Raw genomic sequence first — 15,960 nt, 5'->3', positions numbered from 1 at the left:
CGGGGTAGAGGGCGGCCAGGTGGTCCCGTGAGCAGCTATCAGCAGCAGCCAAAGTTTGAGCTCGAGGGCTTAGGTAGTTTCTTTTGCTAATAAGCCCCTAAGGTTCTATCTTTTTGCATTAAATTTGTTAAGAGTTTGGATTTGATCAGTAGCTTTCAGGTCTTGTTAGGGTTTTGGATATAGGTGCTGGTTGTTGGAATTTTGTTGAGTTATGGGACCACTGAGTGACAGTAGGGTTCTCACTCATCAGATCTCTGATGAAACGAGGGTTGTTCTTGTCAAGAAAGGCAATATTTGGTGGGGTTAGCTGTGGATTTGGGAATTCGAATCTTGTTGAGTCACTTTTTTTGGGCAACACTCGTAGTAATGTTGTTATTATAGCTGAAGTGGATAATGAACTCATTCTTCAAGGATATCTGAACCTGACTTAGTTGGATAAGTTGCTCGTCTTCAACTGTACTAAATAGTCTTCAGTTGTGGAGTTGACGTCGCTTTTTGTTCTGATCTTTTTATCGATGATGTGACTTCAATGATGTGAAATTTTAAATGCCTTCGTTAGATCTTGTATCTTGTAGGGTCCAACTGAATCTTTGCTCGCAGTGTATAATTTTCACTTTCACATCTAATCTAATGTTTAATTAGAGAATATGACCGGGATTCGGTCTTTGGAGTCTTGTTCTATCAATTACTTTTCCCATTATAAAGTGAGTTCATACTTCATAACATGTTTGCTAATGATTGCTGGTATTATTGCAGGCGAAATGGTTGCTTGTGCTTCTGGCGCCAATTTCACGCCTCATATCATCACTGTTGCAGCTGGTGAGGTATGGCTTGCAAAACTTAATTGCATTTTCATTTGTATCTTCCATACTTTATGTTAGATGTTAACTCTATATGTTACTTTCTGTTATTTGCCTTTTTCCATGTATGAATTAGAATGACATTTGGAATCAGTATTTGTGGGAAATGACAGTGCACTTCTTCTGCATACTCTGTATCAGAAAGTAATTTAGGTATCATTTTAATGACAAATCACTTTGCATTTGTAGTTACATTAGTTGGTCGTGTCATGTAATTATTCCATTAACCTAGAGTGGTTTATTTTAACTTGAAGCAGAAGGAAATCAGATTCTCTCGTGGAGATCAGACGATACATGATTTTATTTTATTTTTGGATAAGATAAAACAAGGAAACTGCCTTTTCAAGATGTTACTTCATGTTTGTGTGGCCATTTAAGGAAATGATTGTGATGGTTTCAAGCTAAGTGGCCTGTGTGGATCTCTCCTTAATAGTTTTCTTTAGTTATAGGTTTGTTTAAATTTTTGAAATGTGGTCTCTCGAGTTAAAGCATGCCTGCCCACATTAGACTGTTTTTTTAGCTAACAACCTTAGGTTTTTGCTCTAACTCAAACTTTTTTTTCCGTGTGTTTGTGTGAAGGTGATAATAGAATTCATACATGTTCATTCCCCTTCAACGTCAAGTATCTTCAAAGATGAACTTGTCATGGATCCATTTCATGTAAAACTACAAATACATTACCTTGGCGTATCAACATAAGTTTTATGAGATACCCTAGCATTTGTAGGTACATTAGTTGGTCGTGTCATGTAATTATTCCATTAACCTAGAGTGGTTTATTTTAACTTGAAGCAGAAGGAAATCAGATTCTCTCGTGGAGATCAGATGATACATGATTTTATTTTTTCGGATAAGATAAAACAAGGAAACTGCCTTTTCAAGATGTTAATTCATGTTTGTGTGGCCATTTAAGGAAATGATTCTGATGGTTTCAAGCTAAGTGGCCTGTGTGGATCTCTCCTTAATAGTTTTCTTTAGTTATAGGTTTGTTTAAATTTGAAATGTGGTCTCTCGAGTTAAAGCATGCCTGCCCACATTAGACTGTTTTTTTAGCTAACAACCTTAGGTTTTTGCTCTAACTCAACCTTTTTTTTCCGTGCATTTGTGTGAAGGTGATAATAGAATTCATACATGTTCATTCCCCTTCAACTTCAAGTATCTTCAGAAATGAACTTGTCATGGATCCATTTCATGTAAAACTACAAATACATTACCTTGGCCTATCAACATGTGAATCGACATTGTTTTAAAAAGCGGTCTGGGCAACCGCTTAAACCTAAGCAGTACCTGTGTCGGTCGTCTAAGTCTTGGGAGCGCTTAGGGGAGAATGGGCTGCTTACATGGACTATATAGTGTTAAAAAGAGATATTGTTCGCTTAATCATAGTAATAATTGAAGAGAGTTAACCAGGTTAAAGTGTACCAGAGATCAAATCTCTATGTCCATCTCAAGTAAAATAGTGAGGATATGATTTAAAACTTCAAAAACGATACCTCCTCTCTCGATGTTAAAAATGTTTATGTGCCGCTTAAGCGTCCGCCTAGGCACCTAGGCGCTAGGTCTGGTGCCTAAAAATACCTAGTGCTTTCTAAAACATTGTGAATCAACACAAGTCCCCCAGCTTATCATGCTTTCATCTAGTACAATCTGGTTGATCAATTTCCATTCTCGATTGCATTAATTGCATTTATTTTGTTTTCTACCAGTAGAAATCCTTGGTTTGGTTTGATAGGGGTTGAGGGAAGGGAAGGCGAGGTAAGGGAGAAAAAAAAATTGTCTTTGGCAGACAATGTTTGGAGTGAAAGGTGTATTGAGGGTTAAGCAAGGCTGCTATATTATTGGCCTTGCTCAACTCTCTCTCTCTCTCTCTCTCTCTCTCTCTATTTCACTGTTAGCTCTCATCAAGGTCATCTCCTCTTCTAATATTTGGAAACAAAGTTTTGTAGCCTAGTTTGAATATGACTCTTCCAGCTTTATCAGTGAGTCAGGCTGCAGTAGCCCCTTTAGAAATTTAATTTTTTGAACTATTGTTGATGATTTAATTTTTTGGGTTCTGCATTTAGGCAAATTCCATAAGGCCCTTGTTTTGAAAATTTTGAATTCTCTGATGTTTTTTCTTTTTATCTATTTTTGTGCTTATAACAGCGGTCAGGTTTTTTTTTCAAAGAGAAGGTTCTAATGTATATTTGAGGGTTTATGTCATCCAGTTATTTGCTATTGGTTTAGCCGTGCTTTATGCATTTAATTAACACAATGGAGGGCTGTTATTTAGAATTCAATTTTTATGCTGGTTAGAGTTTTGGACCGAAATGCTCTGGTATTTTGGACTTGGACAAAAGCATGAGTCTGAATGCTCCTAGGAAATTATTAAAAATTTTGTCTCTTGACAGCCACACAAATAATTTTTAAACTAAAGAGGTGACAGATGTAACTTGTTGGAATATTGCAGGTTAGGAGATGCCTTAATCAACTATAAAGAAATATACAAACCAATCTAATGTTGCTCCAAACAAAAATAAGTACCTGGCACCAAGAACAATCTAGTACTTCCATTTGTCTTATGCATACATCAGATCACATGGTCAATTTCTAGTAACAAGTTTATTTTAATGAGAAGAGGCTGTTGACTGTTGATAACTGGGTTTTACTCATTGACTTATAATCCTAGTTAGGTTTCTAAAACTAACCTCCCTTTTATACTAGACACTGTTTTAAAAAACCTCCGCCTAGTCCGCTTAGGCGTTCGCCTAGGCCTAGGCGGTACTTAGGCCGCCTAACTAGCGCCTAGCGTCTAGGCGGTATTTAGGCTGCCCACCTAGATTTTACGAGCGTTTAGGGGAGCATTGTCTGCTTACGTGGATTGCACCCTGTAGGTCTTGGTTGTGATTTTATGTGTTGTAGCTTGCACGTCCTCCAAATCCCATTAACCTCCAAATATGAACACCTCCACTACCTCCTCCAACCTTCAACAAAACCTCATCGACCACCACTTAAATGAAGAAAGAAATCCGTCTAGACACCAGTCCGACATCTAAGCTTTCTGTAACATTGACATTCACTATCAATTATTATAATTAAAAATAAAAAAGAAAATATCTTAGGCTCTAGCCTTGTTAATTATTATTTTGGCTATTTAGTATCTAAGTATGCATGATTTATTGTAGAACTAAAATTGCTATCTTTTTTTGAAAATTTATATGAATTTAATACATATTGTAATTTGAGTTGAGATGAACTTATAATTTGAGTTGAGAAATATAAACATATAAAGAGCTATTGTAAGTGATAAACCAAGCAATTTAATTAATAGTATTGGTATTTTAGTATTTATGCATTTTTGATTGAGTATATATATTTATCTTCAAGTATCACAATTAAAAAAATAAAAAAATAAAAAAATACCCAGAAACCGCTTAAGCGCCCGCCTAGACGACTAAGCGTTGGGCGCCAAGTCCGACGCCTAGAAGCGCCCAACGTTTAATGTAACATTGATACTAGATCATTACAAAAAACCCAGGATTCATAACCTTTTCATTGACAAGTTTTTGTGTATGTTTCACTCTGTTTTTGGGTATTGTTTCTAACACAGACATCTACTGGCTCTTAGGATGTTACAATGAAGATCATTTCCTTTTCTCAGCGAGGACCTCAAGCTATATGCATTTTATCTGCTAATGGCGTCATTTCAAATGTTACGCTCCGTCAACCTGATTCGTCTGGCGGTACATTAACTTATGAGGTTTGTAAATGCATCCTTTGCTCTCTAGTTTCATTATTCTTAAGTCTTCAGCAACTGGTGTTTCTGCTGTACGAGTTTTTTTTCCCTCTATTCAATGAGAATTAGCTGATTATGATATTTAGAAGGTTTTTTTTATTGAACCGACTTTTTTGGTATGGTTTCAATTAGCATGTTGTCATCTGCCCACTTCAATTCAACTCTCAAAATAATTATTAAAATTTGACAATGATTATAGCCTTTTTGCTTTGCACATTGGATGTTAGGTAATAAAAGGAAAATAATATGTAAGATAAATGTTTTCAGCCTGTGTACCTCCTGTTTTCGGTGTTCTTACTTCTAAACTATAGATGACTTGCTTTATCTGCAGGGGCGTTTCGAATTACTCTCATTATCGGGATCATTCATGCCAACTGAAAATGGAGGAACAAGGAGCAGATCAGGTGGAATGAGTGTCTCTTTGGCAAGCCCGGATGGTCGGGTTGTTGGGGGAGGGGTTGCTGGTCTTTTAGTTGCTGCAAGTCCTGTGCAGGTGCTATTATGAAGTTTAGGAATTTTCAATAAATTATCATTATTTACTTTATACATGTAACTGTACATGAATTTTACCATTTATAGGTAATTACCATATGACCACTAACAAAACTTTAAAATGACAACTTTTGCCCTGGGAGGGATTTTTTTCTGCGTTAATTTTACCGTTCACTACAAACAAAGTAAAGAGGGACATTTTTTTGGTTGCAAAAAGTAAATCTTCTTTCGTCTCATTTTCTCCATGCCAACTTCCTCCCATCTCATTTGGCATCCTTCCCCTCTATCATCATGTCCCTACTCCATCTTCTCGTTGCAATGTTACCGCAAACCAAGAACCCATGTTCTCTTGGTAAGCCAAAATCATTGACAAGAGCTCTCTTTCCTACATGGAGTTCATTTGCGACCAATATCCCTGAGACGGACCCTAGTAGTCTACCATGGGATTGATTTCCTAGTGGATTTGAATGAGGACGTAGGAGCAGGAAGAATTCATGCATGGTGCTGCTGTCATTGCATAGGATGGGATTCAGGTGTTGGGTTGTTAAGAGGTTTGAGGATGAGAGTATAGAAGAAGAAAAAAGTTATATTTGTATAACTAACCGTAATACTTTATTAGAGTTAAATAGTCAAAAAAAGGGTAAGTAATGATCCGTTTTCTGATGAATATTTTAAAGAAATGTAGTTTTTAGCAATCTCACTTAAATTGTTTTACAATAAAAACCCTTTCACGAAAGGTGAATTTTGTTGAAGAGTAAATACTTATGTAGTTCTTAATCTTTTCAAAACTAAGTTTTTCATATTTTATGTTAGAGTAATATTTATTTGCTTTTGCAAATTATATTTTTTTTAAAGTTAAAACTAGTTTAGTATCATCGTTTTTTTAATAAGAAACTTTAGCTATTCTACAATAACATAATGCTTGTTAGCGGTTAGCCTACACAATCTGTTCACCAAAATTAGAATACACAAAAGGTGCTTAGGTCAGCGGTAGAAGGAAAAACAAATCACAATGGCAGTAACTCCTCTTTCTCTGGGAGAAAGAAAAGGTTAGGGGGTGGGGCCGGAGAGCAATGATATGGATAGCCAAGAAGTAGAATCATAGTCACGGTCAATTTTGCCAGAGAGCAATGATATGGATAGCCAAGAAGTAGAATCACAGTCACGGTCAATTTTAAGTCTTTAAGCTATTTTGATATTCAGGTATGGGTCGTGTTCACCTTCCATTAAAAAAAAATCCATTTTTAAAAGGTTAAATTTACCAAAATAAAGCTCCCGTAGCAAAAACTCCTCTCCTAAGTGGGAGTTCACTTGTTTAAATTGTGGTGGTTGTATGAGGCACGTAAAGCACGTTAGAGTGTCCCCTTGTATGAGTCATCATGTAACTAAAGCATCTCCTGTGAAGCCATCCTGTCAATGAGATAAGGCTCGATTTCTTTCATCAAATTTTTTACGCAAGGAACCTCAAGAATTTTATTAAACAATTCAACAAACCAGCGACGTCGTAACAAATTTAAGGATACATTGCAAGAACCACCCTTCATGTTTACCCTATTTTTCAAGAAACCTCCTTATCTGAGAAGTTTAACAAAAGAGGCTCTCATCTTTGACTTTTAATGAAACCATTAATTGTGTATTGAAGTTTCGAAACAAGTCTGCACTTCAGAATTGACATATTTAGGGAGTTGAAAGAAAGAAAGAGAAAAATTGGTTCTTGGATACAAAAGAATCTGAACGTTTTATTATTCATGTAGAATCATGCCTGCAGACTCTGCCCATTCATAACTTCATTACAAAAGTAACAGTTCCATTAATGATCATAGATAAAGTGGCTTCTTCAAATCCAGGGCATAGACGAAGGGAGTTTTGTGTAATTTACCCCAGTGTTTTAAAAGGCTCGCGCCTCATTGCACCTTATACGTCTTGCAATGTGGGGCGGTGGCGAAGCGCCCCACATCTGATGCAGCAGCGCTTTTTGCGCCTCGCGTACATCCTTACTTTGTGCAGGGTGCATGTAGTATATATTCTCATATAGTTTTGTTTGTTAACATTTCAGACGAGTCTTTTTACTTGATAATCCATATCCCAAAAAAGCAAAATAAATCCATTAGGCCTTTTTAGTAGCCTTCAATTGAGGACCATTACTAATCATTTGCTTGGATGTTAGTCTTGATTTAACATTTGATTTGAAAATTTATGAATTTTGCTACTATGTTGGGTGTTTGATTTGAAAATTTATGAATTTTGCTACTATGTTGGGTGTTAGCATTAGAAATTAAGGCATTATATTATGATTTTGTATTTATGAATTTTGCTACTATGTTGGGTGTTAGCATTAGAAATTAAGGCATTATATTATGATTTTGTAGAAATATATTATTTATCCTGACATATTTTTATGTAAATTCTAAAAACATGTATTTTCGCGCTTGATTCTATATATTGAGAAATTATGTGTGCGGTGTGCACCTTGCATCACTCGGGAACGCGCATCGCGTTGCGCCTTGCGCATGTGCTCGTAAAAGATGCTTTGCGCTCCGCATTGCGCCTCACCCATTGACAACACTACTTTACCCAAATTTAAATGCCAAACCACAAGTCTTCACTCTTTTATTCTACTGTAGGTCGTGGTTGGTAGCTTTCTGCCAAGTTACCAGATTGAACAGAAGTCAAAAAAAGCAAGATATGAGACATTCAGCACAGAGATGGAAGAGACATACAACAGTAGCGGTTATGGGCAAAAGACTAAGAAGCCAAGATACGAGACATCATTCACATCAATCTCAGTGCCTGCAGGTGCAATCCCTATACCCAGCACCGAGATGGAGGAAGCTACTTATAGTGTTCATGGGCAGCAGAGTTCAACTCCAAGACCGAACATTTCTTCAACTTTCAAGGGAGATAACTGGTCTGCTGCTCCTCTACACTCCGTACCTGAACAGAGGAGCTCTAATACTGATATTAACATATCCTTGCCTGGGGGTTAAAAGAGATGGAATTTTGTTTGCTTGCATTTCTAACTAGCTTCTTGTAACTTTTGTTGTGAAATTTAGACATTTTCTTGATGGAACTTGTGTTAGGATTCTAGAACTGTAACTTTATTGACTTTGGAGAGTTTTCTGTTAATTGTTGTTGCTATTTGTATTTGTAACACCTGATTTTTTTAGATGGTGCTCGAACTCAATTATGAGCTCTTTGGATGAACTTTAAATCAGTGAGCTTTCACTGAGTTGTTTTTCTTGGAGTTGTTAGTGATGGGTTTTCTTTGTGCAATATGTGCAATGTAGATGAAAGAAGAGCCAGCATATGATGCGCGTCACACATGGCCAGTTATTAATTTTCTTGCGTGATTTGTGCTGAGAGCTGTGCTGAGAGCAAAGAGAAGGCTGTCAGAAACTGGAATTTGTTGTTAGTTGCATGAAATGGCGCTAATTTTTTTTTTTTGATTTTTCAGTTAGTTTTCTCTAAATCTTCAGTTAGTTGAATGAAATGGTGCTAATTTCTTTTGATTTTTCAGTTAGTTTTCTCCAAATCTCTTCCAAGCTGCACCAGATAGTGAAATAATAAACATTGCATATCCATTTCTTTTGCTGCTGAGATTGTGACAAAAACACAGTAAGAACCTTTAGATATATCTTTGGCACATACCCAACTTGTTACGTTCAAAAGAAACAGAAGTGTTTGATCCAATACATCAACTTTATGTTGAGAAACTTACAAAATCCATCAATTTCATAATCTAAGTTTATCACAGCAAAGTACTTCAAAGGATAGCTAAAGCTATCATGCTGGCTTTTCGTAAGTGTTCTGATCCCTATACTCGGCAATCTTGGTTTGGATCATCTCTGCAACATGAGGTTGAACGAACATGTGGGTGCTGTCGAGCATGTGAACAATGAACTTCTGAGAAGCAGGAAGAGAAGAATTCATATTGATAATCAACTGGGCCATAGGGACATCACTGCAAAGCAATCACGACAAGAGTGAATAGACGAGATGGTAAATAATTGGGAAATAAGCTTTATATATAGATTATTCGAGAAATATATACATTTCCTCTACTACACTCTATTTGGCTTAGGGTAGATGGAGGGTTATAGGGATAGTTTAGACCTTTTACACCTATTTAATGCCGTTTATGACAATTCCAAATATTTTTGAGTTTTTTTTGGTTTAATGCTGTTTATGACAATTTCAAACAGTTTGAGTTTTCTTGTTTTGTTTTTTTGTTTTTGTTTTTGTTTTCTGAATAACTTGAAAAGCCAATGGTGGTTCTCCCTAAATTGTATATCGTTTTGGGGGAGTTTTGTGCAAAACAACCAAAAGTTCAGGGGAGCTTTGTGTGCAAAACAACCAAAAGTTCAGGGGAGCTTTGTGAAATCTAGTGTTAAGAGAAACCATAGCAACAAAGTTAATTATGTTTTGGGACTAACCAGGAAATGAAAAGGCCTTTAATTGCATTAACCATCTTGTGATCCTGTACGAAGACAGGTGAAGGTCAGAATATCAACTAGATGTTAAGTGAAGCAAAAATGAGGAGAAATGCATTGAAATTTAAGTTTCAACTAACTATAAACCATAAGTAAAACTGAAGTATTTTTCTGTCTTCGTTACTGCTACATACTAGAAGTGTTTCTCTACTTGAAAGGACCCCAAGCAGAGAAGGATTTAAACATCCAAATAGCTCATAAAGACATTAAGAATTACAGGGGCTACATCAAAAGCAGGCTTAAAAAGAATATAGATAATCAGATTAATCGATGATACTTAACTTCTTTGAAAAAACTTAAATATATATATATATATATATATATATTATATATATATATATATATATATATATATATATATATATTATATTATATATTATATATTATGGAAATATGAGAATGCTTGGTACCAAACACAAATTTTTGTGCTTAATAGTGAGGTAGCACAATCCCCTCTACTCATTCAAATGTGTCCACATTCACATGGGTTGAGGAGTGTATGAGGATATGCAACCATTTGAATGAGTTGAGGGGATTATGCCACCTCACTACCAAGCACACCCATCTCTCTCTCTCTCTCTCTCTCTCTCTCTCTATATATATATATATATATATATATATATATATATATATATATATATTATATATAGAGAGAGAGAGAGAGAGAGATTAATGGGTATCCTTGTCATAGGAGGGGATTTCCTCCTTGACGCCTATGTGGCACAATCTCCGCATCCTCATAAAGTAGGAAAGAGAGTATGAGTAGTGGGATTTGTGCCTACTTCATGAGGATGGTGAAGATTGTGCCACATAGCGACAAGGAGCGGAAATCTCCTCCTATGACAAGGATACCCATTAATCTCAATATATATATTATATATATATATATATATATATATATATATATATATATATATATATATGAGATTAATGTGTATCCTTGTCATAGAGGGGATTTCTCCTTAACGCCTCGATTGAGCGCATTGTGCGATGATCCCCTCCGTTGAACTTGATCTACATATTCTAAACCCCAACACACAAGTTTGGGGTGAACCCGTCGTCGTTTGACCCTTCATCCACTCGCTATCAATTTTAACGGTTTTGATGAATAGAACTTTTCACATGGCTTGATGGAGGCGACACGACGACGGATTCACCCAAACATGGTGGTAGGTGTTTAGAATAATGTAGATCAAGTATCCGGAGCGGATCATCCACAATGTCGCTCAATCATGTGATTTTAGAGAGCGTCAAGGAGAAATCCCCTCCTATGATAAGGATACCCTTATATCTCCCTCCTTCTCTCTCTCTCTCTCTCTCTCTCTTCTCTCTCTCTATAATATTATATATATATATATATATATATATATATATATATATATATATAGAGAGAGAGAGAGAGAGAGAAGTATAGAACCAACTCTGGTTACTAAAATGGATGAAATGCACAATACTAAATAATACCCAATCATCTGTCTAAAATAATCAGAAATCAGGTATATATAGAAGTATAGAACCAACTCTGATTACTAAAATGGATGAAATGCACAATACTAAATAATGCCCAATCATCTGTGTCTAAAATAATAAAAAAATAGGTGGAGGGGTAAAAATGTTTGCTCTAGGATATACACTACAGTGATCCCTCCTGTCACAGCTGATAACTTTTGCATCAGCTTAATTAGGAGGATACCATAACTTATACCTGAACTGAACAATTTTCTAAAGGTGGATGTTATTGGATTTCGGCTTTAAACAAAACCCTAAACCCTTCAGGTATCCTCTTTGACATATTCTTCTTCAGCAATTCTTAGGTAATGCATGGACCCCTAAAATCATCTTTTTTTTTTCTCTTCTAGGAGGCTCTATACAAATATTATTTACATTTTGGTATTCTTAGATGTCATTATGTATGTTTAGATTATATTTTAATTTTGGGGACACTACTATACATGCACATTATCCAATATGATACTCTGATATTTACCACATGCCCCTAATATTTCCCCAATATCTGTGATCCGTTATGGACTTTGATCATCCAATATTCATCCGATATCCGATATTTTAAAACCTTGACCTAAGGCAACATAAAGTGAATTGCTATACATAACAGCTTGAACTAAATTCTCCTTTCATGTTTTGTCTACCATAGAATAAAGCAATTCAAATGGCATTATTCAATATTTTGAAAGCATCCCTTGACAAAAAATATTGTTCCACTTGGATTATCACAAATTAACTTTGCGACGGACCTTGATTTTCACTCGAGTTAAACTCTTCTCCCTAGCTATTGTATAACCCTTTATATATATATATATATATATAATGATATTGTGATATGGTGAGCTCAAATCTTATTGTGAGCTAGACTAATCGACTCATCAAATTTATAATTGACACTATACATCTTGTTCAACACGTCATTAAATATATATCATAAAATTTTCACATAATTTTAAGTCTTCTAGAATATGAATCAAACTAATTTAATATGTTAATTTTTCAGGCAACTTAACATCCATCCCATCCATATATAGCTAAAACCATTATTAAAAGTTTTAACCAATGTAATTTTTAACATATAGATCATGATGAGTGCAAATCACGATGGACAGTGACAATCATCAGTTCGAATAGCCTAATGGGCCAAGTTTCTCCATTTTTCTCATATATATATATGTATATATATGTATATGTATTCAATATTGTCCACTCCCTCTTCCAACCACATCATTCTAATCTCATGACACGATGAAAACTTCGCCACACTCTATAATTAGCAATCTGAGTTTAACAGTCACTCTCTATAATCTCATGTCCACAAATAAGTTGAAAATGTCGACTCACACCCAGTGGCGTAGCCATGAATTTTTTTTGCCCTGGGCGAAAAAATAATCCAGGCTAGCGATGAATCCCAAGACGCAAACATCGACGAAGGAGACGCCTCGTCCTCCAGCTCCTCCGTCGTCAGAGTCGGTACAAAACCTAACTTTGAGCGGAGTGCATTTTGTTGTAGTGCTCATAGCTTCTTTCCATTGTCCTCGAATAGAATGACCAAAGATAATGCAAGTATAAGTATTGCAAAAAGTAAATCTTAGGTTGCATTATCCATCGGTCCTTGTTTGCATAGAGCGTCATGTTGTAAGTGAATGCATCAAGCTCAATGTCCCCTTATATTTTCATCTTCTTCTCTCTATATATATATTTCCCAAAATCTTGCCCTGGGCAGCTACCCAGGACAAGTCTCATGTGGCTCCGCCACAGCTCACACCCTGTGACTAGTTTTCAATGTTTTTCCTCTCAATTTCGACATCCTACAACAATAAAAGGATTCAGCACCTTTTTTAGCCATCCCCACTCTCTTTTCATCTGTTTTTCACAAAAGAGGGGGAAGAAGAAAAGAAAGAAAAACCAATGGGTACATGCCCATTTCGTGGATATTAAATCTAATTTCCCAATATAGAGTAAAAAATAATGCATAGGTTGTTATTGCTAACAATTAGCTTTGAAATCTTCAAAGAAGGGATGTAACATTTCTACAAACATGTCATACGCATAAAGGTGTTCTAAGAGATCTGAAACCATAAAAATTGGAAGGAGAAACTTAAGAAGACAGAAGAGAATTAGGAGAAAATGAAATAATAGTGATAAAAAATCTCACAAATTCCAATAAAAATTTTTGATTTCTCCACCACTAGAAAAATTGAGGGGGGGGGGAAGAAAATCAAATTAATAGGTAAGTATATGTTATTCTGTAAACTCATGTTTAAATTAGAATGAATTTTGTAGTTTTAGTTCAATTATCAAATAGTAATTAGTATATAAATTTATAATAAAATTAATTGCAATAATGTATGTTGATTTTTTAATCTTTTCCATATATCAATCTCATATATGCTTAGCTTATACAAATATTGCCCTTTTAATCATGAAAAATATAAAAGGATGTATGCTCTTGAAACATATGAACACTCTTCCTCCTCCATAATTAGACAAATTAGAGAAAATTAGGAAGGGGGATCAAGCATAGTAGTCATTATTACACAATATAATTTGTCAGGTTTAGGACAAAATTAGGGCAAAATAAAAATTAGGGCAAAGTGAAATTGACACAATTTGGAGGGGGGGGGACAAATCTAACTACAAATACTACAGATTAGGGAATTTTGAGAATAAACTCGTGAAAATTGAAGGGGAAGGGGAAGGGAAGAGAAAAATATGAGAGTGAGAGCTTACGGCAATGAAGAGAGAAACATGTACCTCTTCACGAATATCGATGTATTAGCGCGGTCAGAGGCGGTAGGAGATGCCCTGAGAGGACTTGCGTGAGATGCGTCTTAAGTTTTGAGAAACCCAAAACTCAAGAAAAGCGTTTTCGGGTCGAGTTTGAGCCCAAAACAAACGGAAATTTAGAAAAGTGTTTATTTTGGGTTGGGTTAAGTTTAAGACGAGAACAAACTCATTGGTAGCCAAACAAAATCTATTTCGTTTCTAGACAAAGTAACTTGGAAGTGGCTACTTTTAGAAAATCAATTTCCCAAATGTGGTCCAAGTGATCCAAAATATGATAGCTCATTTCGAGGTCAAATTCTAGGAAATGAGTTGGAAACTGATCAAGTCATTTTCTTTTTTCCTCTTGAATTTTGTTTATCTTCTTAGGAAAAGAGCTGAATTCTCCCAGTTAAGTGAAGGGTGTCACATCGTCCTTATGAGAGAATAGAGAAATTACTTTTTTACTTCCTCTATACTATTTTGAGTTTTTCATTATTCCCTTTACTTTTCATCATGAAAAAACAAACAAAATGAATGTCACCGTAAAAATATAAAAAAAATCTGAGGCATGCACTGCTAGGGACTATAGTCCTAACCACGGTTCCATTACTCATGTGACAATCAACCTATAAGTAATAGATCCAAGTTAACATCAAGATCTAAGATTTAGATAGTTTTAGGTGCGTTTGACGACCAATGACAACCGCTTCCTTGTCATCATATCCCATTATCATACCATTGTCCTTTTCTTTGCCCGCCGGCTGCCTAGCTAGATATTCTTTGAGATCAGGGAAGCATGAATTCCTTATTTATCACCCGAGTCTTACTATTTAGGCAGAATGTCGTCAATGTTTGATCCTCTCGTCTCTCTATTTATTAGGCACACAAACAAAAGCAAGCACATCTTTTTTTTCTTTTTGGTGGGGAGAGGACAAGGATTTGTCTCTATTTTATCACCGGGTTGGATTAGGAGAAAGAGTTGAGTTTGGTGCGGCTAGGCTGGGACACTAGGTATGGCTGAGTCAAACGCAGGAAAGAAAGAAAGAACAAAATTGTTCAAAACCTGTCGTCTGGTATAACACGAAAATAGTCGGGACCGGTGAGTAGCCCTACTGTTTACGCTTTGTCTAGAAACGAATCAGATTTTGTTTAGCTACCAATGAGTTTGTTCTCGCCTTAAACTTGACCCAACCCAAAATAAACGCTTTTCTAAATTTCCGTTTGTTTTAGGCTCAAACTAGACCCGAAAACACTTTTCTTGAGTTTTGGGTTTCCGTTTCAAAACTCAAGACGCATTTCACGCAAGTCCTCTCAGGGCATCCTCTACCGCCTCCGACCGCGCTAATACATCGATATTCGTGAAGAGGAACAACCGAAATTCGATGATGACTGATGAGTGGCTGCTAGGGGACCGTTAACAACCGAAATTCGATCCCTCGATACACGCTGACTTCAAAAGAGAGGGAAAAAATGTTCAGCCCCTTTGTGAGACTGCAAGCATAATAAAAAGCATAATTAACTTCACTAAAAAAAATTCTGGGTCTACCTTAAAATTTATAATAATGCTATTTATAACAAAGTGCTTCATATGGACAGCTCAAAATTGAATTAGTTATATTCATGATATCATATATCACTGAAAAATGTTTGCATCCTACTAAATCAGGCAATTTAACAATGTCATCCTATCTCAAACTAGGCTATTTAACAAGCGCAATGAGCAGATAATTGTAGACAAGATCTGATGGAAAACGGAAAACTGAACAAGTATATAAAATTCGGCTTCAACGAAATATTTATTTTATCATGTTACTATTATACACTCAAATTCTTTGAGATTGAAAAAGTAACTAATATATCCATAACTTTCACTCTATCAGCAGCATTTTGATGCAATAGTAAAAAAAAATTTACTGGCAAGGGGAAGCAGGACTGCGGCTGCGGCTGGGGGGAAGCAGGACTGCGGCTGGGCGGAGGAAGTGCCGAAGTGGGCTGGGCGGCTGTAGTTAGAGACTTGGAGGGGAGTTAGGGTTTAGGTATCATTTGAGGGATTCTAAGTGAACCTATC

General features: G+C 35.9%; 2 protein-coding genes across 6 annotated transcripts; one reads left to right on the top strand and one right to left on the bottom strand.

The window, feature by feature from the left end:
- LOC109822503 (AT-hook motif nuclear-localized protein 1-like) lies at positions 7–8,341 on the top strand. The gene is made up of 5 exons (XM_020388717.1): positions 7–73; positions 757–824; positions 4,468–4,599; positions 4,967–5,128; positions 7,752–8,341. Exons 2-5 carry the CDS (start codon positions 762–764, stop codon positions 8,112–8,114), a joined length of 720 nt encoding a protein of 239 aa, XP_020244306.1. The 5' UTR covers positions 7–73; positions 757–761; the 3' UTR covers positions 8,115–8,341.
- Positions 8,727–15,960, bottom strand: LOC109822475 (RNA polymerase II transcription factor B subunit 5). 5 transcript variants are annotated; one of them, XM_020388690.1, is made up of 5 exons: positions 15,807–15,960; positions 15,277–15,383; positions 13,857–13,898; positions 9,561–9,604; positions 8,727–9,088 (listed from the first exon to the last, which is right to left on the bottom strand). In XM_020388690.1, exons 4-5 carry the CDS (start codon positions 9,593–9,595, stop codon positions 8,911–8,913), a joined length of 213 nt encoding a protein of 70 aa, XP_020244279.1. In that variant the 5' UTR covers positions 9,596–9,604; positions 13,857–13,898; positions 15,277–15,383; positions 15,807–15,960; the 3' UTR covers positions 8,727–8,910. The 5 variants fall into 5 exon arrangements, with proteins under 5 accessions (XP_020244279.1, XP_020244293.1, XP_020244265.1 ...); XM_020388704.1 differs by lacking the exon at positions 9,561–9,604; XM_020388676.1 differs by lacking the exons at positions 13,857–13,898; positions 15,277–15,383.

The sequence above is a fragment of the Asparagus officinalis genome, chromosome 1 (assembly GCF_001876935.1).
Source record: "Asparagus officinalis chromosome 1, Aspof.V1, whole genome shotgun sequence".
In the NCBI taxonomy this organism is placed as follows: Eukaryota; Viridiplantae; Streptophyta; class Magnoliopsida; order Asparagales; family Asparagaceae; genus Asparagus; species Asparagus officinalis.
Note: the sequence above shows the minus strand (reverse complement) of the source record. Positions and strands in the feature narration are given on the sequence as shown.